The sequence below is a fragment of the Elephas maximus genome, chromosome 7 (assembly GCF_024166365.1).
Source record: "Elephas maximus indicus isolate mEleMax1 chromosome 7, mEleMax1 primary haplotype, whole genome shotgun sequence".
NCBI classification, from domain to species: Eukaryota; Metazoa; Chordata; class Mammalia; order Proboscidea; family Elephantidae; genus Elephas; species Elephas maximus.
Genome location: NC_064825.1, coordinates 49141715 through 49164011, shown reverse-complemented (window position 1 = coordinate 49164011; position 22297 = coordinate 49141715). Strand labels below are relative to the sequence as shown.

Sequence of the window (22297 nt, the reverse complement as noted above, 5' to 3'; positions counted from 1 at the left end):
GACTAGGTTGTAATCTCTATCAGGGTAGGGATGTTTGTCTTTCTTGTTTACTACCGTCTCCCAGTTCCTTGAACTGTGCCTGGCACATATTAAATGCTAAGTAAATATTTACTGAATGCATTAGTGAGTGTGGGTCTCCCACGGGGCCCTGTCTTCTAGCTTTCCGCACGGCAGACTCTGTTCATTCATCCAACTTCCCTGAGCCCCCACCCTGTCTTGTGCCAGGCCCTGGGGTGAGCAGTGTGGGCCGTGGGGATAGGTCTTCCCATTCCCCTCCTGGAGTGCCTCGTCTAATGAGGGAGATCCAGGAGGCAGGGCACTGAGCCCTGCAGGCCAGGTGATTTTGTGTGCACTCACACAGCTACCTGCAGGCAGGGATGTCTGATCACCCATCTGCAGGTGGGGTGGGGGTGCCATCTCTCTGAGGGGACCTGAACTGACCCCATGGGCCCCACAGGGCTACATGCAGCCACTGAAGCAGCCGGAGAACTTGCTGTGTGACCCGTCACTGGTGGACGAGATCTTCAACCAGATCCCCGAGCTCCTGGAGCATCACGAGCAGTTCCTGGAGCAGGTGCGGCACTGCGTGCAGACCTGGCATGCCCAGCAGAAGGTGGGAGACCTGCTCGTCCAGTCGGTGAGTGGCCCTGCCGCCCACTGCTGCTAGCCCCCACAAGCTCTGGCCCCTCCTGGAAGGGGCTGGATGCTGCCATGGACCTCATAACTGGGCACTGACCCTGATCCCAGATCCCACCCTAAAACTTGACCAGACATTGGCACTGAACCCCAGCCCCTGGGTTGGCCTATATGTGGACACTGCCCAGCCCCAGACCTTGGCTGGACTCTGGCATGGACCCCAACAAGACACTGATCCTGACTGCAGACCAGCCCATTTCTGGCAGTGACCTGACTCCTGGCACTAACACTGACCTAGATCTCTGTTGGATGATGCTGTTGGCCCCAGCCCCTCTCTTGACCTGAACAAATCATTTCAAAAGCAAAATTACAAAAATCTAAAAATTTTACTGGAAAGGAATAGCTATTTTGTGGGATGTAGGTGTCTTTTTATGTATCTGTTACGATATGGGGTAGGGCCTTGAACCTAAGAAAGTTTTAGAATGTCCCTACCGACCTGGAAATTGATGTGACCAGAACCTTGGCCCCGGGGATGATGGTACCCCAGCTTGGACTGAGTGCTGACATCTCCAGCCCATCACCACCCTTGGTGTCCCTAGGCCCAGCCACCTGCCAGGACCTTGATGCTGACCATGGACTGAGGTGGAAGCCCTGGGCCCCCAGGAGGGGTCACCATAAGCTACCCTATCCCAGGATCAGGGTGGTTGGTGGGATCTGTCTTCCCTCCTGAGCTGCTTCAGCCTCTGTTCTGCCCCTGTCTCTGTCCAGAGGTGGGGAGGACAGGGACAGTTGGCACCTTAGAGAGACAGGGACACTGAGGCCTGGAAGAGGTCAGAATCACCACCATAGGTCACCTAGCCCATCCATGGTACAGCTGAGACAGGAACCCAGGTGTCCTGACTGCAGCTAGGGCTTCTGAAAGAGTACTCGGTTGTCAGTTGGCCAACGGGTGCTAGGCACTAGCTGTGTGCCCTGCCCTGAACAGGGCTTTCCTGTGGGCAGATGGGAGCATCTGCCTAAGAGAGGGAAGATTTGCCCTGGTGGACCAGGGGAGACTGGAGGCCAGCTGTGGCACCAGGCAGAGTCCTCATCAGGGCAGGGAGTGCTTCCTGGAGGAGGTGGAACTGACTGGAGCTCAGCCCTGAGGGCTGGGTGAGATTGGATGGTAGAATGGCATTCCTGCTGGAGGGAATTATATGAGCAAGGGTCCAGTGGCTGGAAGGAGCCTGTATCTCTCAGAAGACAGTAAGCAGGGAGACCTGCCTGACTGGACTTGGTGAGGTTGGAGACCAAGAGATAGAAATGCCCATTTGGAAGTGAGAGAACCAGGTCTGAGCGCACAGGACATGTCTAGGCACATATAACATACGTGCACGCAGACACATACACAGTAAGATGTATATATGTACCATATACACACGCACACATGCCTAGTCATAGTCACACACATAACACGTACACACTTAGAGACAGCCAGGACAGGGTGAAGTGGGTGAAGGGCCCCAACCTGCCTCCGCCCCCACAGTTCTCCAAGGATGTCCTGGTAAACATCTACTCCGCCTATATCGATAACTTCCTCAACGCAAAGGATGCAGTCCGTGTGGCGAAGGAGTCGAGGCCTGCCTTTCTCAAGTTTCTGGAGGTACCGTGGAGTAGGGCAGGGAGATGGGGCCACCCTCACCCATGGGCCAGCTTTGGGGGCCCCAGGAACTCCCGGCCTGGGCACCATAGCTCTTGCTAGTGGGCCAGCCTTTGCCCTATGGCTGAGCTGGAGGGGCCCCCCCAGGCCTGTCCTTGAACGTACCCTTGCATGTCGTCCCTCACACGGGTGCATATCCACCCTGCTTTGGGTTTCAGCAAAACATGCGGGAGAACAAGGAGAAGCAGGCACTGTCTGACCTCATGATCAAACCTGTGCAGCGGATCCCACGCTATGAGCTTCTGGTGAAGGTGGGTGTAGGGCTGGGTGGGTGGGCAAGGCCTGGAGGCATGGGGGGGATACAGGAGGCCATGAAGCCCTGCTTGGTTGAGCCTGGTACCAGAGACCCCAGGGGTCAGGTAGGAAAGGAAGTCCTCTCTGGTGTCTGCCCACGGTCCCTCCTGCTGCAGCAGTCAGTCTAGGGCCCCGTTGCTGGTCAGGGGCCACTCAGCAGGCAGGTCTGGTCCCCATTCCCACCCAGGACCTCCTGAAGCACACACCTAAGGACCACCCAGACTACCCACTCCTGCTGGACGCCCAGCGGAACATCAAGCAGGTGGCTGAACGCATCAACAAGGGCGTGCGGAGCGCCGAGGAGGCAGAGCGGCATGCCCGCGTGCTACAGGAGATCGAGGCTCACATCGAGGGCATGGAGGATGTGCGTGCCACCTCTCCCTGCCCCCTCTGTCCTCTTGTCTTCGGGGTCCTCATCTCTGGGCACCTTCAGTCATGGCTGTGTCCGCGTCCACGTCTGTTGTCACCTGCGATCATGGCCATGTCATGTCCGTATCTGTGGTCACCTGTGATCTGCTTGTGTCCACATCCGCATCTGTGGTCACCTACAATTGTGGCCATGTCCGCATCCGCATCTGTGGTCACCTGTGATCGCGGCCATGTTCACGTCCACATCAGCGTCTGCAGTGTGTTTGTACCCATGTCTGTGTCTCCACCATCACACATCTCCTCCATCTGTGTCCACATGTCTGTCCGCATTCATGTCTCTTCCATGTTTGTCTCTGACCATGTGTTCCACAGCCTGACAGCACAGTATTCTGAGAGTGGACAGGATGCTGCTTCCACTGACCTGGGCCCATGGGGTGAGGCTGAGGGCTCACTGGGGTCTGTGGAGGGGATTGATGACTAGCCTCCAAGACACCTTGTCCTTCCTGCCCCGCAGCTCCAGGCCCCTCTGCGGCGGTTCCTGAGGCAGGAGATGGTCATTGAAGTGGTAAGAACTGTCCCGTTGTCTGCCCATCTGTCCTTACCTGCCTACTTTGTTCACACTTCTGCTCATACCTGCTTTCCATGGGTCCCCCTGCCTCTTCCATCCCAACAGCAGACTCAGGTTGAGTCCCAACTCTGCCTCTGACTCTGGGCAGCTGGTAGGGGGAGCCTTCACCTCTCCCTGGGCCTCACTGTCCCTTGGGCACTGTGGGCAGGTGGGTGGGCCTCTGGGCTGTGTCCATCCAGCCTGAATCCTGCCCTTGGCCCCACAGAAGGCGGTCGGTGGCAAGAAGGACCGGTCCCTCTTCCTGTTCACGGACCTCATCGTCTGCACCACCCTGAAGCGGAAGTCGGGCTCTTTGCGGCGCAGCTCCATGAGCCTGTGAGTGGCTGGGCCAGGGCCAGGGTGACTTGGGCAGTGGGGAGCAGATTCTTTCCCTGGACCCTACTCTCCCACCCCGGTCAGAGCTCCCAGTGGCTCCCCACAGGTACACGGCAGCCAGCGTCATCGACACGGCCAGCAAGTACAAGCTGCTGTGGAAGCTGCCCTTGGAAGATGCAGACATCATTAAAGGTGGGGTTGGCTCGGGCCTGCTGGGGTATCTGGGTGTCAGAGTCTTCCTCTGAGAAGCCCCCCTGGAGAGTTTGAGCTTTGGTCAAGCCAGCTGCTTGTCTCTGCTTCTTTGCATTGGTGCCTCACTTTCTCATCCAGTACAAGGGAGTTAGCTGGTATGCAGGACCTGCTTGGTATCTGAGGAGCTAGACCAGGCCCTGCCCATGTAGACCACCTGCTGACCACCAGGGGATGAGGCTGGCAGGTTGGGGGCGGGGTGCAGGGAGAGCAGACACGGTCGTCATTAGCCATTGGTTCGTCTGCGCAAACTTGGATAAGCACCTAATAGTAGGTAGTTTTACACTGTTCTGGTTCAGCAGTTTTGTACACAGGAAGAGAGACCTACTCAAGTTAGTACAGGAAAAAAGGTTGACTGGAAAGATCCACATTGTTTCGGGGAGACTGTCAGGAGCTGAGGCAGCTTCAAGGAGCCTGTCCTCCTGCCATACCATCTCTCTCTCCCCGTCTCATTGCATCTGCCCCGTTCTCCTCTCTGCTCTCAGCTTTCTCAGCTTCCCCTTATAACTCCAGCCCTTCATGCCCCACAGGGTCATCTCCAGTGCCAGTGTCCCTGGTCACAGAGCCATTTCCAAAATTGTCAGTTTTAGGATCCATTTCTCCTCTAGTGCTGTCATGATGTCACCCAGGTCTTTCTTACCATTCTGCAACCTGTGGCCTAAATGGTAAATTTGTATCTACCAACAACACACCCTATAAACAAGGTTGGAGGAAAACAGAAAAAGAAATGTCATTCAGGAAAAAGCAAAAAGAAAGAAGCCTCTTGCCCCTTGATGTTAAGACTTGTGTGTTCTGACCCAGGAGGGTAGGGGAAGGTCACAGCCCCATCGTGGGCCACTGGTCCAGAGTGTACACCCCCAGCCAGGCAGGGAGGGGTGCCAGGCTGGCCTATAGGACCTGCTACTTGGAACCGTCAGGTGTGGGATAAAACAGGGAAATCCAGGGCAGTAGCTCCTTGCTCCCTCCCTGGTGGGGAAGTGAGTCCCGTGGTCAGCATATTTGACTGCCTGAGGCTCTGTTTGCTCCCCTGACACCCCCACAGGAGGCTGCACCACTGCAGACACCCCCGTGGGAGGCTTCACCACCACAGAAGTTCAGCATCAGCTAGAGCCGCATAACCTGCCGAGCCATCTGCCTTTTTATTCTTTGCCTGGGCCTGGCACCCTGTGCCATGTAGCTCTGAATCAGGCACAGTCCCCTGCCCCCAGACCTGGGTTTCCCTGGGAGCTGCCTGTTAGCTTGGGGTTTATAAGATCTCAGTTTGTCAGGCCACTCCCTACACCCAGCTGCAAGTTACGCAGTGAAGTGAAGCATGCCTGTCCAAGCCTGCTGTTCTTAACCTCATGCAGATTGTTTTAAGGCAACCCCTGCCACGACTCCGAGGCCTTGCCCACACTGAGCATGTGGTTGGTCTTGAAGAATCACAGGCTTTATGAATGGTTTAGCCTCTGTGTGCTCTGAGCTCCTCGGCTGGCACGCAGCAAGCCCCGCATCCCCTCTGAGCATCTTTTACTTGCAGCTCCACTCCAGGTCTTGTGCTTGTTAGGCTCCTTCGGTTGTAAGGGACAGAGATTCACTCAAGTTGCCTCAAGAAAAGGGGAGTTTATTCTAAGAATACATGAACTGGAACTGGAAAAGTACCAGAAACTGAAGGATCTCTTTGGGCCAAATAGCCCCATGTTTTCCTCATTCTTTTCTAGAATACCTGCTGCGTTTTCCACTGTATTCCAGTTGCTATCTCTAATCATCTGTGGTTTCTATTCCTCCATATTCTGGCTTCTCCGGCGCTCCTTCTACATCACACCTTTTAGCTTCTTCAGCTTCTTCTGCAGACCAGCCTGATTCAAATTTATGAGACATTCTAATTGGCCTAGCCTGTCTCTTTAGGTCAGTCTATTGATTATAGACCTCAGCCAAGCCTCCTAATCTGCTGCGCTTGAGCCAGGGGCTACCCTGGGACAGTCCATTTGGGAGGGTGTCACATGAGAGCAAACATGACTACCCCATTGGGAGGGCAGTTGCCCATAGCAAGGGTGGAGGTGTGGCAAACACTGTCAGGTTTGTCCTCTCCAGTACCACTCACTGCCCCCTTTAGTCCTTATAACCACCCTGGGAGGTAGGAGGTGTTTTTACCCAGGTTACAGTTGAGGAAACTGAGGCTGAGATATGAAGTGGCTTGCGTACATTTGCATGTAGTAAGGGGCAGCGCCTGGCTCTGAGCCCAGCTCAGTCCAGCTCTGAAGCCAGGAGTCTTCCTACAGATCCTGCTGCTGTAGTAGCGTTTCCGCCTGGGAACAGAGTGTGTTTGGGTGTGGGTCAGCAGAAGGGAGGGGGACTAGGCTGCAGCCAGGTTAGAGAGAAAGGCTTCCAGGGCGGTGGAGGTCTTGGGCTCCACATCGTGTGCCCCAGCCTCTCTCACTGACCCTATCTCTCTGTCTGTCCGTGGCCTTCCTCTACCCCGACCAGGGGCTTCCCAAGCTACTAATCGAGAAAACATCCAGAAGGCCATCAGCCGCCTGGATGAGGACCTGACCACCCTGGGCCAAATGAGCAAGCTCTCCGAGAACATCGGTTTCCCCCACCAGGTCTGTGCCCCCTGCCTGAGGCTGCGAGTAGTTCCCTGACCCTGTGTGAGGGGGAGATACAGCCTGCCGCCTGCCTGAGGGAGGAGACATCCCTCCGCTTAAACTGAGGGAAGTGATGGGCTTCGCGTCTGAGAGTGGAGAAGTGGCTCCTTTCCCATTTAAAGGAAGAGAGCGGGCCGGGCCCACCCTGTCTGTGGAGGAAGAATCCAGGCTACCTCTTGGTCTGATGGGGGGAGACAGAATCCCATTTTCTGTCTGAGGGGAGAAGCACTTCCCTACACACACTCCCAGGGTCTGGAGCAGATTATGGTGAGACCGAGATCTGGGCCCTCTTCCCCACAGAGCCTGGACGACACACTGCGGGACCTCTCTGCCGCCATGCATCGGGACCTGTCGGAGAAGCAGGCTCTGTGCTATGCTCTCTCCTTCCCGCCTACCAAGCTGGAGCTGTGCGCCACGCGGCCTGAAGGCACTGACTCCTTCATCTTTGAGTTCCCCCACCCTGACGCCCGCCTCGGTTTTGAGCAGGCCTTCGATGAGGCCAAGAGGAAGCTGGGTGAGCCGGGATTCTTGCTGGCTCTCTTCTCCCAGAACCTTCTCCCCACACTCCCCAACACATACACACACGCACAGTCTCTGAGAAAGCTGCTGACCATGGTGTGTGGCCTAGAAGAGTCTTAGAGACCTCTGGATTCAACTCCCTCGTTGTACAGTTAGGAAAATTGAGGCCAAGGACATAACCCATAGCAACCTCGTTCTAGTGTGGCTGTGATCAGGCCCCTACCTAGAGAGACCCTGAGGGGCAGGGGAGGAAAAAAAATGGGGCAGGGACAGGACCAGGGTGAGGTCAATGCTGAGCAGGGTCTGTCTCCCCCTGCCCCATCCCCTTGTCTGTGTGTTTGTCCATCTCCACCACAGCGTCCAGCAAAAGCTGTCTAGACCCTGAGTTCCTGAAGGCCATCCCCATCATGAAGACCCGCAGCGGCATGCAGGTGTGTCTGCACATGGGCTCTGTTGTGGGTGCACGTATTCAAAGCTGGCATGCATTCGTGTGGTTTTGTTTTGTGTACGTTACATACATATTTTAAACATGGAAATTGCTCATATGCCTTTGACTGTAGAGCTGTCTGTATACACACGTGGGCCCTGCTTATGTGTCATATACGTATGTTATCATTCAGTCTCTATTTGCATTTGAGCCAAGGCTATACATATGATGAGAAGGTGGCTAATTTATGCACTTGTATGCATCTGCACACAAAGCATATGTACAGAGATTACCAGTGTCAGCTTGTTATGTGTGTGTACACACGATCATATTCAGTATGTGTATATATGTGTGTGTGTGTACAGGTATGGATGATGGCGGTATAACATAGGTATAAGTGTATATGATGTGTAAAGAGTGTCATGCGTGCTGTGTGGATGTGTACACATGTGTAGGTAGACGATGTACTGAGAATCCATATACACCCATGCAGGCCTCTTTGCCTCTGTTCTGTTGGGGTCAGGGATAGAGCAGCTGGGAGCTGGCAGCAATTCCTCTATTCACCTTCCCCTGTCCTCTGGCACCCTCACAGTTCTCCTGTGCAGCCCCCACCTTTAGCAGCTGCCCTGAGCCCACGCCTGAGGTGTGGGTGTGCAACAGCGATGGCTACGTGGGCCAGGTGTGTCTACTGAGCCTGCGGGCTGAGCCGGACGTGGAGGCCTGCATCGCCGTCTGCTCGGCCCGCATCCTCTGCATCGGGGCAGTGCCCGGCCTGCAGCGGCGCTGCAACCGGTGAGTCCTGGGGTAGCGGAGGGGCAAAAGGGTGGGCGCACACTGTGGGCCTAGGAGACAGCTTCTGCCCTCAACACAATCTGAGGCCACCTTGATGTGGTCATGGGCAGGCTAGATAGGTATATCCGTGGGCGGGACCTACAGATGGGCCTGTGGGCAGAGCTGGTAGAGACTTGACTCCTAGCAGCTTTCATCCCACCATTTGGTCTCTTTGGTATCGCAGGGAGCGACCTTCCTCACTGAGGAGCCCTCCTGAGACAGCACCAGAGCCCACTGGGCCGGAGCTGGATGCCGAGGTTGCCGTGGACGAGGAAGCCCCTGCGCTGGCAGAGCCGGGGCCCCAGCCTTGCCTGCACATCTCCATTGCAGGCTCAGGCCTGGAGATGGCGCCAGGCCCTGCTGAAGGTGACCCCCGCCCCGAGTTGGTACCTTTTGACAGCGACTCAGATGATGAGTCTTCGCCCAGCCCCTCAGGGACCCTGCAGAGCCAGGCCAGCCGCTCCACCATCTCCTCCAGCTTTGGCAGTGAGTTCCCAACTTGGAGCTGTCAGGCTAAAGGGACTGCCCAGAGGAGGGGCATCTGGGTGGTCCTGATGGGTGAGGAGGGATCAGTGTAAAGACATGGGATCAAATCTCAGGATGTTAGTGCCCAGAGGGATGGGGGCCAGCAAGGTGGACGGGAGCTGACACACCAAGAACTCAGAGAGCAGTGGGACAGTCAGGCCTGATATTGAGGACCCTGGAATGCTTAGTTAAGGAAGATGGAGTCTGGGATGGAAGGGTTGGTCCCTCTGTCCATGGTGTGTCAGGCAGATCATAGGGGGCCTGGCCAGGACAGGAACCTGTGGCACTGAGCTATCAGTGAGCCAGGTAACAAGGCCTGAGCTAATGCAGAGGCCTCAGGGATGGGGAGGAACAGCTGTGGGAAGGCATGGCCAGGAGGAGTATATCAAGGGGAAACTGAGGCCTAGAAAGATATCAGACTCTGGCCTGGGTGGGGGAAAGAAGAGCCTGGAGATAGAGACTCTCAACTCCTTCAGATGAGGAGACCCCAAGCTCCAAGGAGGCCATGGCGGAGACCACTAGCTCAGAGGAGGAGCAGGAGCCTGGATTCCTACCCCTCTCTGGCTCCTTCGGACCTGGCGGTCCCTGCAGCACAAGCCCCATGGATGGGCGAGCACTTCGCCGTTCCAGCCGAGGCTCCTTCACCCGGGGCAGCCTCGAGGACCTGCTGAGCGTCGACCCTGAGGCCTTCCAGAGCTCTGTGTGGCTGGGCACTGAAGATGGCTGGTAGGGGCAGGGGCGGGACCATGGGTGCAGTGTCAGAAGCCTGAGCTCCCTACTTTGGAAACCATGTGCTACCTGAAGCAGAAGCAGGAGGACTGTGTGTCAGACCTGAGGGATACTGCCAGCCAGGTGTATGGGCGGGTCTAAAAGCACAGCAGGGGTCCCAGGGGAGGCTGTGGGATCTCAGTATCTTGGGCGGACACTGGGCATGGTGGAGATGGTGGTGGAGGCAGAGGGATGACTCTAGGGACTAGCGTGCCCCAAGCATTTGTCCCAGCTGCACACCCCTGATCCACAGTGTCCATGTGTACCAGTCCTCCGAGAGCATCCGTGATCGCAGGAACAGCATGAAGCTCCAGCATGCAGCCTCCGTGACTTGCATCCTGTAAGGCACCAGGATGGCCCTTCCTGTCCAGACCCTTCCTAGCCATATATGCAGGCTTCCTGTTCACCTGGGTCCCCCTGCACTTCTTGGCCTTTCCTTTCTGTGGAGGACAGAGGCCAGAGGCCAGGCCCTAGGCCAGCTCTGCCTGTTAACCACTGTGTGACCTTGGGCAAGTCACCACCCCTTCTCAACCTTAGGTTCCCCCAACTTGGAGAACAAGGAGGTGGGAGGAGGTGACCTCTTGGGAGCCATAGCCATTCTATCTGTGATTCCCTGGCCCCAGGTGACCTGCTTTGGTCTCCTAAAATCTCTGACTCCTCCCTCTTTTCCTTAGGTATTTGAACAATCAGGTGTTTGTATCTTTGGCCAATGGAGAACTTGTGATTTACCAAAGGGAAGCAGGTGAGCGTAGGCTTGCTGGTGTTGAAGCTCTCTTCTGGGCAGGGCCAGGACCTCAGGGCCAGGATTCTGAAGATGTGGCTTTGGGCAACTTCCAGGCCCTCTCTGGGCCTCAGCATCCTTGTTTGTAAATAGGGATGTTAACACTTCATTTCAGGGGAGGGTGAGGCTTAAATGTGATACTGAACTGAATTTGCTCTGTTTTCTTTATACCATTCCTGTCCCAGGTCATTTCTGGGACCCACAGAACTTCAAATCAGTGACTCTGGGAGCTCAGGGGAGCCCCATCACCAAGATGGTGTCTGTGGGTGGGCGGCTATGGTGCGGCTGCCAGAACCGAGTCCTTGTCCTGAGCCCCGACACACTGCAGCTGGAGGTAGTTGGGCTAGTGGGGCAGAATTAGTGACTTGGGGTGAGCCAGGCCCAAGGAGAGGAAGATGAGATAATGGACCATAAAAGAACATGCAGTCAAGGGGTTGGGACCTTCCCCTGACCACTGTGTGATAATGGGCCTGTCCCTGTCCTCTCTAATCTGCATTTCTTCTCTGGGCGATGACGAATACAATAAGTGCCCCATGTCTGTTAGAATTCCTTATTTATCCTTCTACTCCCAGCCCCATTTCTCAACTCAGGTACTAGGGTCTTTAGGAAATGGGACAAAGGTCCTTCCTAATGTCAACATCCCTTAGCATTAGACCCTGGCCTTTAGTCCTGACTTCATTTCCATACACATCAGATATTTCCAGCCTGGGTAGTATCCAGGGGTAAGAGGTTCCCTTAATTTCCGTCTCACTGATTGATTCTGTCACCCACTGGGCTGGGAGTAGAGCCCTGAGTTCAGGCCCCAGCTCTAAGACTGACTTGCTGTGTGGCCTTGAGTAGGTTACTTTTTCCCTCTAGGGTCTAACTTCCCCATCTATCCAGGGAGAGGCCAATGACTGGTCATAACCCCCCTCCCCAAGCTTTGAAATTCTCTGATCATTACATCACTCAAGTTTCATGGGGAAAGGGCACCTTCATTTTAATTCCTGAGGATCAAGTAGAGAGGCTCCAGTGAAACCAAGCTTTGAAAGATTAATCATCCAGACCAGGGACCAAGGCTACCTTTACTATCAATGCGGGTGGGCTGCCTGGAGAGGTTTGCTGTGAGTTGTAAGGAGGGAGGGATGGGCAGTGGTGAAGCACAAGGCAGGGAGGGGCTGGGGAAGACAGGCCTGCCACTCACCCTTCTGCTCTCTACCACCCCCCGAACCACAGCACACATTTTACGTGGGCCAGGATTCAAGCCGCAGCGTGGCTTGCATGGTGGACTCCAGCCTGGGTGTGTGGGTGACATTGAAGGGCAGTGCCCATGTGTGTCTCTACCACTCAGATACCTTTGAGCAGCTGGCAGAGGTAGACGTCACACCTCCTGTGCACAGGATGCTGGCAGGTACTGACCTCAAACCACCACTGCACCCTCCTTTGGAACCTTCCTGCCCCTGTCATCAGTGAGTCATTGGGGACACTGAGCCAGGTTCAGGATTTGGCCCCAGCTCTGGTCTGTTTCCCACCCTAGGCTCAGACGCCATCATCCGGCAGCACAAGGCTGCCTGCTTGCGGATCACAGCGCTGCTGGTATGTGAAGAGCTGCTGTGGGTAGGCACCAGTGCAGGCGTGGTGCTCACCATGCCCACCTCACCCAGTACTGTCAGCTGCCCACGGGCACCCCTCAGCCCTGCTGGCCTAGGCCAGGGACACACAGGCCATGTCCGCTTCCTGGCTGCAGTCCAGCTGCCAGACGGCTTCAACTTGCTCTGCCCTACTCCACCACCTCCCCTAGACACAGGTGGGTCTGCACAACCTACCCCAATCCAGGGGCTCTGGACTTTTGGTTTAGGACCCCCGCTGTCCTGCCAGAAGAGGTTTTAAGAGGGAGAAAATGTATAATACAGAGCTGGAAATGGCATGCATTCATTATAGAAAGTAAGCTATGGAAAACTCAAAATGAAATCTAGGAGATAGCACGTGTGTGTAAAATTCTGCCCAAAGAAATAGCATGGGAGCCAGGAAGTGAACAATAGGTTAAGAAGTAAAACTTAGCAGCGGAAGGTATATGCAGCAGGAAATAATATGGGACTAGAAATAGTGTATAGGGCAGGAAGTAGAATCAGGAAATGATGTACAGAGCAGGAAATAGAAATAGCACCAGAAAACAAGACATAAAATGGCATATAGGATAGGAAATGAATGGTGAGAATTAGAAAGTAAAACATATTAGGAAATGATGTACCTCAAGGAAGTCGCAATTAGAAAAGTCTTGGCTTGGAAGGACAGGAAGCCATTTTCCCCAGAGGAAGTGGCGTGTGGGAATTAGGAAAGAGTAAAGCCTTGGTCAGGAGCTGGGTCCAGAGAAGACCTAAGCTATGTAACTGGGAAAGGGCTGTTGGAAGTAGGACACGAATATTAAGGGGACATTATATATGTGGAGCCCTGGTGGCACAGCAGTTAAGAGCTACAGCTGCTAGCCAAAAGTTTGGCAGTTTGAATCCATAAGCCGCTCCTTGGAAACACTATGGAGCAGTTCTACTCTGTCCTGTAGGGTCACTACCAGTTGGAACTGACTTGACGGCAACGAGTTTTTTTTTTTTTTTATGTGTAGTAATCGAAAGAGAAAGGAGCTCTGGTGGGGCAGCCGTTAAGCACTCAGTTGCTAACTGAAAGGTTGGCGGGTCACATCCATCTAGCAGCTCCATGGGAGAAAGACCTGGTCGTCTGTGCCCATACAGATTACAGCCAAGAAGACCCTATGGGGCAGTTCTACCCTGTCACAGGAGGTCACTAGGAGTCAAAAATTGACTCTACGGCACCTAACAACAACAAACAATCGAAAGAGATAGAAATGATGTGTCTGTCCCTGAGATGTAGTAACGCCTGACAAGAAAGTACTGATGAGAGATAAGAAGTGGTCTGGCTGCCAGTAAATGGGCATTTTTTTGCAAATAAGTTCTTGGCTAACAGGAAGTAGAATCCCACACAGGAAGTCTGCATGTCTTTCTTCTGTCTTCCGGGGTACAAGAGCCAAGGCCGTTAATGGAACAGCGAAGCCATCGGCCATCCCCCAGGCTGATGACTCCTCCCTCTGCCCTCCAGGCCCCGAGAAGCTGCCGTCACTGGAGCACCAGGACTCTCCCCGACACAGAGGCCCTGCCTCAGCCAGGCCTAAAATGCTGGTTATCAGTGGAGGTGATGGCTATGAGGACTTCCGACTCAGCAGTGGGGCTGGCAGCAGCAGTGAGACTGTGGGCCGAGACGACAGCACAAACCACCTCCTCCTATGGAGGGTGTGACCCTGTCCACCATGGCCTAGGACTCCCCGCGCACCTGCCCTCAGCCTGCTTGCCTCTTCCTAGCCCACATACAGACTCTGAGCAGGAGTGTCTGACCAGGGGCGCACATGTGCCTGCATGGGCTCCCTCCCCATCTGTACGGAAGCGTTCCTAATGGAACACCACTGGCCAGCCGGGCCGAGGCCTCTCCTGACCCTCTGGCTGCCTGGTGCTCCGAGTCATGATGGTGGGGCACGCAGGCTGCCCAGGACCTCTGTCCCTGGAGCTTCTACCAAAGACATAGCCGGGCCTGGACCTATGTGGCTGGGGAGGGCCATGTGCAATATTTGGAGGGTTTTCTGGAGGCAGCAGGAAGATGGGGGAGGGGGGCAGAATCCCTTCCCATGTACAGTATTTATGTTCCCTTTTTAGATGTGTACTTTCCCAAGCACTTATTTATGCAATGATCTGAGGCAGAAGGTGATTAGAGGAAATGATGGGGAGGATCCCTATTCCTGTCCTGGGGGGCCACCCTGGGACCCTAACAGCCTTCCTGGAGGGAGCAATGCCCCTTGCCCCCAATATATGCATACACACACACACATACACTGCACATTCAGGGCACTAAACCACTGCCCTTTAACATACACTTTCCAAGGCCCTATTCTGATTGGGCTTCCCTCCATTGTCAAGGACCAGGTCCCCTCAGTTACCCAAAACAAGATGACAACTGTTGGGGGCAGTGACTCTCATCTGGGGGACCTCCCAAGCCTTGGCATTTCCCAGCTTGTCAGCAGTGCCTTTAGTGGTTTCTTAATTTGGGAATGCTGATGGGGCCTTGGACATGGTTTTTCCTGGCTTTATCAGGTAAGAGAAAGGTGCCCTCTTGCTCTCCTTGCAATGGCCCCTGGCCCCCAACCTCCTGCCTCCCTGTGTCTCATGCACTGGCACATATGGTCACCTTGGGGGCAGACCCAGGAGTCCCTTCACTCTGGCCACTGAATCCCTGTCTTCATGCCCCTTCCTGCCAGGGGCAACCCCTTCAGGAAAGATCCAAGAGCTGAGGGGCTGGACGTGGCCTCTTCAACTGGGAAGGCTCCCGTTTGAGGGCCGCCTCTCCCCCACCCTACAGACTGCAGGGCATCAGCCTGACCCTCAGCCCCCTCGCTTCTCCAGCTACTACTCCAAAGGTCTGGTTTCAGATGGGGTTTGTTTTGTTCTGTTTGGTTTTGTTTTTGTTTGGGGTGGGTGGGTCCTTGGGATCTTAGATTATGTTTCTCTTGCTACCAAACAGTCATGTATTAACTCTCCTTGGATGATGAAGTTTAAAGAGTCAATAAATAGAAACGCCAAATGCCTGCTCCCTATTGGTGGCCATGGTGGCCTCCAGCCAGCAACCTCAGGGACCTGCCTCCCCAACGCATGGGCCTCCTGACGCTGACTCACTTGAGAAGGGAGGCCTTGGAGACCCAGAAGAGTGCTGGGATGGTGAGCTGCCATTATGTTACCCTGGGCAGGTCACTGCCCCTGTCTGGGCTACAATTTCCTCATCAGGAAAATAAGGGGTTGTGCTAGTCCAGTGCTTTGTAACCAGGGCTTTGTGTTAAAATCTCTTAGAGGTTACACATGTAAATATCAAACATAATACATAAAATAGATATACATTTAAATACACATTCCCAAGGCCCCCTCAAGAGCTTCAAGTCGGTGGGTCTGGAACGGGGAACTGAGAATCAAGCTGACCGTGCTACGTGTGAAGAAGCAGACAGTGCACCCATGAGCTTGTCTGAGGTGAGTCCAGGAAACTTTTCCAGCAAACCCTCGCGGCTGACAAGGGCTGAGGTGAGTCCAGGCTTTGGAGCACAGCTAGGATCCAAGCCTATCTGATTTCTGGTCCAGAGAAGGTGTTAAGAAATCAGACACAAGAATGCCAAGGCCTTCACACCATGGTAGGCCCCGCAGAAATCAGGAGGCTGGCTACTAGAAAAGGGTGGAGCATGCCTCAGCTCTGCTGAACACACGTTTGGACGTTTCCCAACCTAAATGTTCAAAACTTAAATCAGTTTCTGAAGGGGAGTACAGGCTCATGCTTTGCAACCTGGCACTCGCCCCTCTCGGGGATGCCGGTCCTCAGCACGCGGGACACGCGTGCACATTGCCCTGCAGCTTCACTTTACATGGAGGATCTTGGAGGAAGGTTTATATTATACATAGATACATTACAGAGTAGAAGGAACATTCACATGAAATGTAGGATGATACAAAGCATCAGCACAGGCTTTGCTGCTGGACAGACCTGGTTTGAAATCTTGACTTTGCCACTAACTAGCCGTGCAACTTGGGACGAATTGTGTGCCCTCTTAACCTCCACTTCTTCATCTGTTAAGTGAGCCCATGTGCAGGTCTTTGGATTTCAAGGAAGAGATTCATTCAGCTCCTGAAATAAAAGGAGGTTTATCAGTGGAGACATGAACTGGCAGCAAGTAGTCATCAGGAAACACAGTGGCCCGCACATTGGAGCTCCATTTCAGGCGCAGTGGCCTACCCGATCTGGTCTCTGGTTCCTCACTGCCTACCAGCTGTTGCTCTCACTGCTTCATAGCTTCTGCTGCCTCAGGGCCCTTGCCCATCAACATAGGGGCCCCTGGATAGACATTCAATTTGAGCACTGGATACCCAAGGCCAAATCCTCACTGTTTTCACAACTCAAGTGCCTCAGTAGGAATGGGATTGGCCCAGCCAATGGTACTTAGAAGGCCACATCCCAGGGTATTGGCCAGGCCATGGGCAGCTATCTTCAGCCAGGTGCTCAGCCCTGAGCCAGTTAGTTGTGGGCAGGGATGTCCTGGGATGAATTGGGTCATGCCCCAGGCCCAGGGAGTCTTCTGGAAAGACTAGTTCTTTTAAAGCAGTGGTTCTCAACCTTGGCTGCACGTTATAGTCACCTGGGGAGCCCAAACCACATCCAAGACTAAATTAGAATTCTGAGGATGGGACCCACGTATCAGTATTTTTTTTTTTTTTTTTAGAAAACTTTCTTGAAGTATGTTTGAACAGTTAAGTGTACAGATCATTAGCGTGCAGCTTGATGACTTTTCACAAAGTGAGCACACCCAGATTGATGGCATCACTCCAGAAGCTCCTCTCACAGCCCCTTCCAGTCTACCCCCCAAGGGTAAGCACTACCCTGGCTTCTGACACCATGGTTTACTTTTGCCAGTGATTCCAAAGTGCAGCCGTGGCGAGATCCACAGCTTTAAAGGTATGGCCATGGTTGGCCACTGGGTGGGAGAAGGTAGGACTTAGCTTTGGTGTGGAGGGAACAGTTCGTGCAAAGGCAAGGAGGGGTGTCATAGCCTGGTGTGGGGGTCCCTGGTAGAGCCCCACTTGGAGCAGAGGGAGAAGAGGAAGAGGCAGGGGAAGTTCCATGAGGGCAGACTGTTTTGTTCTTTGCTCTCACTGCTCTCACTGCCAGGCCTGCTACCGTGCCTGACACACAGTAGCTGTTCAATAAATATATGTCGGCTTGAATCTGGAGAGTTAACTTAGGCTCCAACTCTAGGCTTTGAATGCCATAAATCAGTAATCCCAGCTGTCATTTATTTAGTGCAGCAAGCAAGGCACATGGATCATCTCATTTAATCCTCACAACAGTCCTGTAAGGTCAATGCCATTATCAGCCTCTTTCAGATAAGGAAATTGAGGTTCAGAGGGGTTAAATGCTTTCCTCAGAGTTAAGCAGCTACTGGATTCACGTTCAGTCTATCCACTCATGTCTCTGCCTCATGAGGGGATGGGTGGGGGCTGGAGGTCAGTAGAATGGAGCCTGAGTGGCCAGAGCTACATCCAGTCACTCATGAGGGGCCTGACTCATGTTCCTCAGACCAACTCTTGGCTCTGGGAATTCTGACCCCAGAGGAGTGGGAGAGTTGGGGCCAAAGGCCATCTCCTCCCGAAGAGGATTCTCTAGGTGGTCCCTTGGGCTAGGAACAGAGGGCCGGGTTTAGCCGGGCCATCCACCTCATGCGGAAGATGAGGCACAAAGGGTTAGGGACTCACCCGAGGTCACACCAAAGCAACCTTGAGGCTGGGGGGTAGAGTGGGAGTAGAACGGTCAGAAGATCAGGAATGACCCTTAAAAACCAGAGGAGACAGAGGGCTAGACTAGTTAGCCTCTAGGGACCCCATGGCACATGTAAAAAGCGTCAGCACTAGTCTATAGGTCCAGAGGGCTTGGCAGAGGGAGCAGAATGTACAAGTAAGTCTTTGGCTTCATCCCAGGTGAGGCCTGGGAGGGGGCAAGCTCAAGCCCCAGCTCTGGCTTTCCCATGCTGTGTGACTCTAGGCAAGTGTCTACCCCTCTCTGGACCCAGGTGACCTCTAAGAGCCCTTCAGATCCTTTGCGGGCCTGCCAAATGCCAAATCTCTCTTCTGTCCTCACAGACCTTATGCCAAGGTCCAAGCTGCAGGAAGTGGTAAGGGGATGTGCTATTTTGAGCCCAATTATGGCCAATGTGGAGCCCTGTCTGGCAAAGGCATCCCAAGCTGGGTCAGGGTAGACTGCAGGGCTAAGCTGGAAAGGAAGATAGTGAGCAGGCTCAGAGATAAACGGGTGCAGGCACCCAAGCTCTGCCTACCCTGCGGGTCCACCGGGAGGAACACAAGGAAAAACGGCATTGAGGGAAGGGGGAGGAGATGGAGCAGACAGCTTCCAAGCACAGTGGCTTGGAAGAAGCTGGTACCCCCCACATGGAGTCTCCATATACTCATAACATTCTGGCTGAGTGAGTTTACATTCAGAGAGGTGAAGTCACTTGCCTAACGCCGCACAGCCTGGCAATGGCAGACTGGGACTTGGTCCCTATCTGTGTGACCCCAAAGCCTGTATTCTTCCATTTCCACCCTCAGATTTTTCTTCTCTGGGCTCCTTAACCTCAAATGCTTCAGCAAGCCACCTGCCTCCCTAAGCCTGGGTGCCCAGCCCCTGGACCCAGAGGGTAACTGGACTGAAAGTGTGACCTGGGAAGCCCCCAGGGGTCTCCCCAGCTGCACTGCCTACAGTTTGTGACTCTGAGTTCCTCTCAGACCCACCAGGAACTGAGAGGTCAAACCAATAGGGCTCAAGCCAGAGATGGATACAACTAAGAGTATTGGATCTCCTGTGAGGGAGCCAGTGAGGCCAGGGTCAAGGACTTGAGACCCCAACCCCAGTAGGATTCCAGACCCAAGCCAAGGTCAAGACCTAAATGTGGGCTGACCTTGGCCCCAGCTCAGCTCAGCTCTTGCCCTGGCTCCACATTGAGCCCCACCCTGACCTCCTAGCCCCAGTTCCTCCTCAGCAAGAGCCCACCCTTCCCCTGGAGACAAGGCACAAATACGAGAGGGCAGCTCCCCTTCCACAGGGGTAGGACTTGGCAAGCTGAAGGTCACCCAAAGACAGAATATTGAATTTTTAAGTTCATGCCCTCGACATTCCTCCTGCCTTGGACTTTCATGTTGGAATTCTAGCGCAGCCAGAAGGGGGTGCCACCATTTCTGGCCCACAATTCCAGGGGCCATGATCTACTTAGACCTCCTGTAAATAACTGCACATACATGGTTCTGATCTGTGGTCCAGGATCCCCACAGGATCCAGACAGGGCTGGAGTAGGCATTGCATCCATGCCCTTGCCACCAGGTCACTATCACAGCTCATCCCAGGTTACTGGGGCCTTGTTCTGTGCCTCCCAGGATGAGCTGTGGGCTTTCTCTGGGCTTGCTTCCCCAGCTGTACTATGAGAGGTTCAACAAGATGGGCTCTCAGGTCCCAGCTCAGGGAGTCAAATGCTAAGATTCTGCGGGTTCATCTGAGACTCCAGGATTTTAAAAGCCTATGGTTTACACAGTAAAAAAAAAAATCCTGTGATTCTGAGAGTCCTTTGTTCTCCAGCCTGTGGTTCTCTAAGCTCCATAAAAAGCCAGTCTGGGTAGAGTTGCACGGCTGATGATTGTAATTGCTGTCGATAAGTTGTACACCTGTAAAAAGAAGAATTGGCAAAAATTGTACGATAGGTATATTTACAACAATGACCAAAAAAAAAAAAAAAAAAGCTGCTGAGGCTGCTTATGTACAACCAAATACCTCATGAGATTTGTTGCCTTGTTTTGGAGGTTTAGGGTCATGGTTTCATGGTACACCCCAGTTAATTGGCCTAATAACGTGTTTAGTGCTTCTGTTCTACCTCCTATTTCATTGTGTTCATTGCGTCGTGCCTGGGGTCTTAAAAGCTTGCAAGTGGCCATCCAAGGCTCAACAATTGGTCTCTATTCATCTGGAGCAACAGAGCAAGAAAGAGAGTCAGGAATAGGAGGAGGATATGGAAGGTATGGCTAATTGCCTCCATGAACAACTGCCTTCTTTGCCGTGAGACCAGAAGAACTGAATGGTGCCCAGCTGCCATTACTGAACATTTTGATCAAAGATTCCATAGAAGAATCCTGATCAAAAGAGGAATATGCAGAATGGAATTTCAAATTCTCATGGATTCTAGACTTTCTGGAGCCATGGAGGGTCGGTGAACCCCTGAAACTATTGCCCTGAGATAATCTTTAACTCTTTAACCAAAAACATCCCCTGAAGTCATCTTAAAACTAAACAATAGTTTAACTTTATTATTAAAAAAAGGTCTGCCTTGAGCATTATGCTCTTTTAAAACTATCCATATGGGATCAGGTTGGCAACTCAAAAGATTAGATAGGAACCTTAGGGGGCAGTGAATTTATGTTAATGGGGGAGGAACAACTCAGAAAAGGGTGAGAATGGTTGCACAACTCAAAGAATGTAATCAATGTCACTAAATTGTACGTGTAGAAACTGTCGAATTGATACATGTTTTGCTGCGTATATTCTCAACAACAACAAACTAAATAAAATTCAGAAAGAAAACAAACAAAAAAAGCTAATCTAAATCTCATCTGTGGCCTCCACAACTCTTTCTGTCTTCCCAGTGGGGTGAGGGGAGAACTTGATGCTCCCAGAGTCTCAGGGAGGGTCCCATCTGCAGTGGTTTGGCAGTCGGAGCCAGCTAGAAGAGGAGATGGCCTTCCAACCAGCAGTAAATAATAATTAAGTTCCATCATAACCTGAGGGGTGCAGGGGGTGGGAAGGTCAGAGGGGTTAGGGAGGCTGTGTAGGCTGTGGCTTCAGGACTCCTGACTAGATAGAGCCGCATCCTGAGAGCCCAGGGTTTTTGACAAGGGCTCCAGAACCATGGGGAAAACATGCCTCACCCCCTCCACCCCTGATTTTTTTCTTCTGGCTCAAGTCCTTGATCCCCATCTTTACAACTCAGCCAGAGCAAGGAGATGGCCTCCTTCCACAGAGAACTAGAATGTTATTTAGGCAACAAGTTCAGCACTCGAATTTTCAGACGGGAAAACAGCCCTGGGGAAAGGGGGAGGATGATCAAAGCCTCACAGAGAGCTAGTAGTACAAGAGATGGGCCTAGACCCTCCTAGGATGTCTGATTAAAATCCAGCGTTCCTTGACCATAAAGCATATTCCCCATTTGGTCCATTGAGCAGCACCTGAAATGCCACCAACTGGACTCCAGAACTTGGAACTGGGGTATGGAAGGTCCCCTTACCCAGAAAAATTTCTGGGAGTAAGGGGCAAGAATAAACATCCTTGGACCCACATGCCAGCATCCTGAGCTGCCCTGGTTCCCTCATTAGGTCCCCAGCATGGACCCTCTCTGGGGTCCCTTCATGGCTGGGATGTGGGACATGGGATCCTGGGGGTCGCCACTGACACAGGAGGGGGCTGGGACCATGATCCTGATGTCAGTGACCTGGAGGTCTTTCTGCCCTCCCCTACAACCTGGGCATGGCCCAGGGAAATGGAAACTCTTCCTCTGACGTCCTCCTGCCACAGGTGTCCAGTTCTCTTCCTGGAATCTCCTGGACTCTGGGGACCTGACCCTCCCCACATCCTCACTGGGAGGCTCAGATTCTCTGACTCGGTTAGTATGTAATTCTGCCATCCTCTGTCTATCCCCAACAGACTTACCTACCTGCCTCCACCTCTGTCATGGACTATGATTATCCTGATCCCAGCCACGCCTCTGCCCCCAACACTTGGCCCTCCTTGCTGTCTCAGTCTCCTCCCAGCCCTGCTGTCCTGGGGTCTACCTGGGATCCCCTGATTGGTTTTGAGTCAGGGAAAACTCTGGACAGCTGAGCTGCTGTCTCCGGTCCTGGCCCACCACATGGCACAACTCCAGGGGACACAACTCACAGAGCCAGGAATACAATGTCATTAGTGCCCTGGAGTTTGCGCAGCCGTGCCCCTGGCCACTGTTCTTGTGGACACCCTGGGCGTTGGG

General features: G+C 53.4%; 1 protein-coding gene across 2 annotated transcripts in view; it reads left to right on the top strand.

Annotated features, from left to right (window-relative positions):
• ARHGEF17 (Rho guanine nucleotide exchange factor 17) overlaps positions 1-20858 on the top strand; it is a 65433-nt gene extending 44575 nt beyond the window's left edge. For both annotated transcript variants that reach the window (XM_049889902.1, XM_049889901.1), the window contains 19 exons: positions 458-637; positions 2162-2278; positions 2494-2586; positions 2817-2993; positions 3513-3563; positions 3832-3941; positions 4048-4133; positions 6657-6775; positions 7118-7331; positions 7694-7767; positions 8356-8555; positions 8779-9080; positions 9596-9845; positions 10141-10227; positions 10562-10629; positions 10854-11002; positions 11884-12058; positions 12185-12454; positions 13759-20858. In XM_049889902.1, the coding sequence (XP_049745859.1) occupies positions 458-637; positions 2162-2278; positions 2494-2586; positions 2817-2993; positions 3513-3563; positions 3832-3941; positions 4048-4133; positions 6657-6775; positions 7118-7331; positions 7694-7767; positions 8356-8555; positions 8779-9080; positions 9596-9845; positions 10141-10227; positions 10562-10629; positions 10854-11002; positions 11884-12058; positions 12185-12454; positions 13759-13955 (2919 nt within the window). In that variant the 3' untranslated portion in view covers positions 13956-20858. The remainder of the gene's footprint in view (positions 1-457; positions 638-2161; positions 2279-2493; positions 2587-2816; positions 2994-3512; positions 3564-3831; positions 3942-4047; positions 4134-6656; positions 6776-7117; positions 7332-7693; positions 7768-8355; positions 8556-8778; positions 9081-9595; positions 9846-10140; positions 10228-10561; positions 10630-10853; positions 11003-11883; positions 12059-12184; positions 12455-13758) is intronic.
• The last annotated feature ends 1439 nt before the right edge of the window (positions 20859-22297 follow it).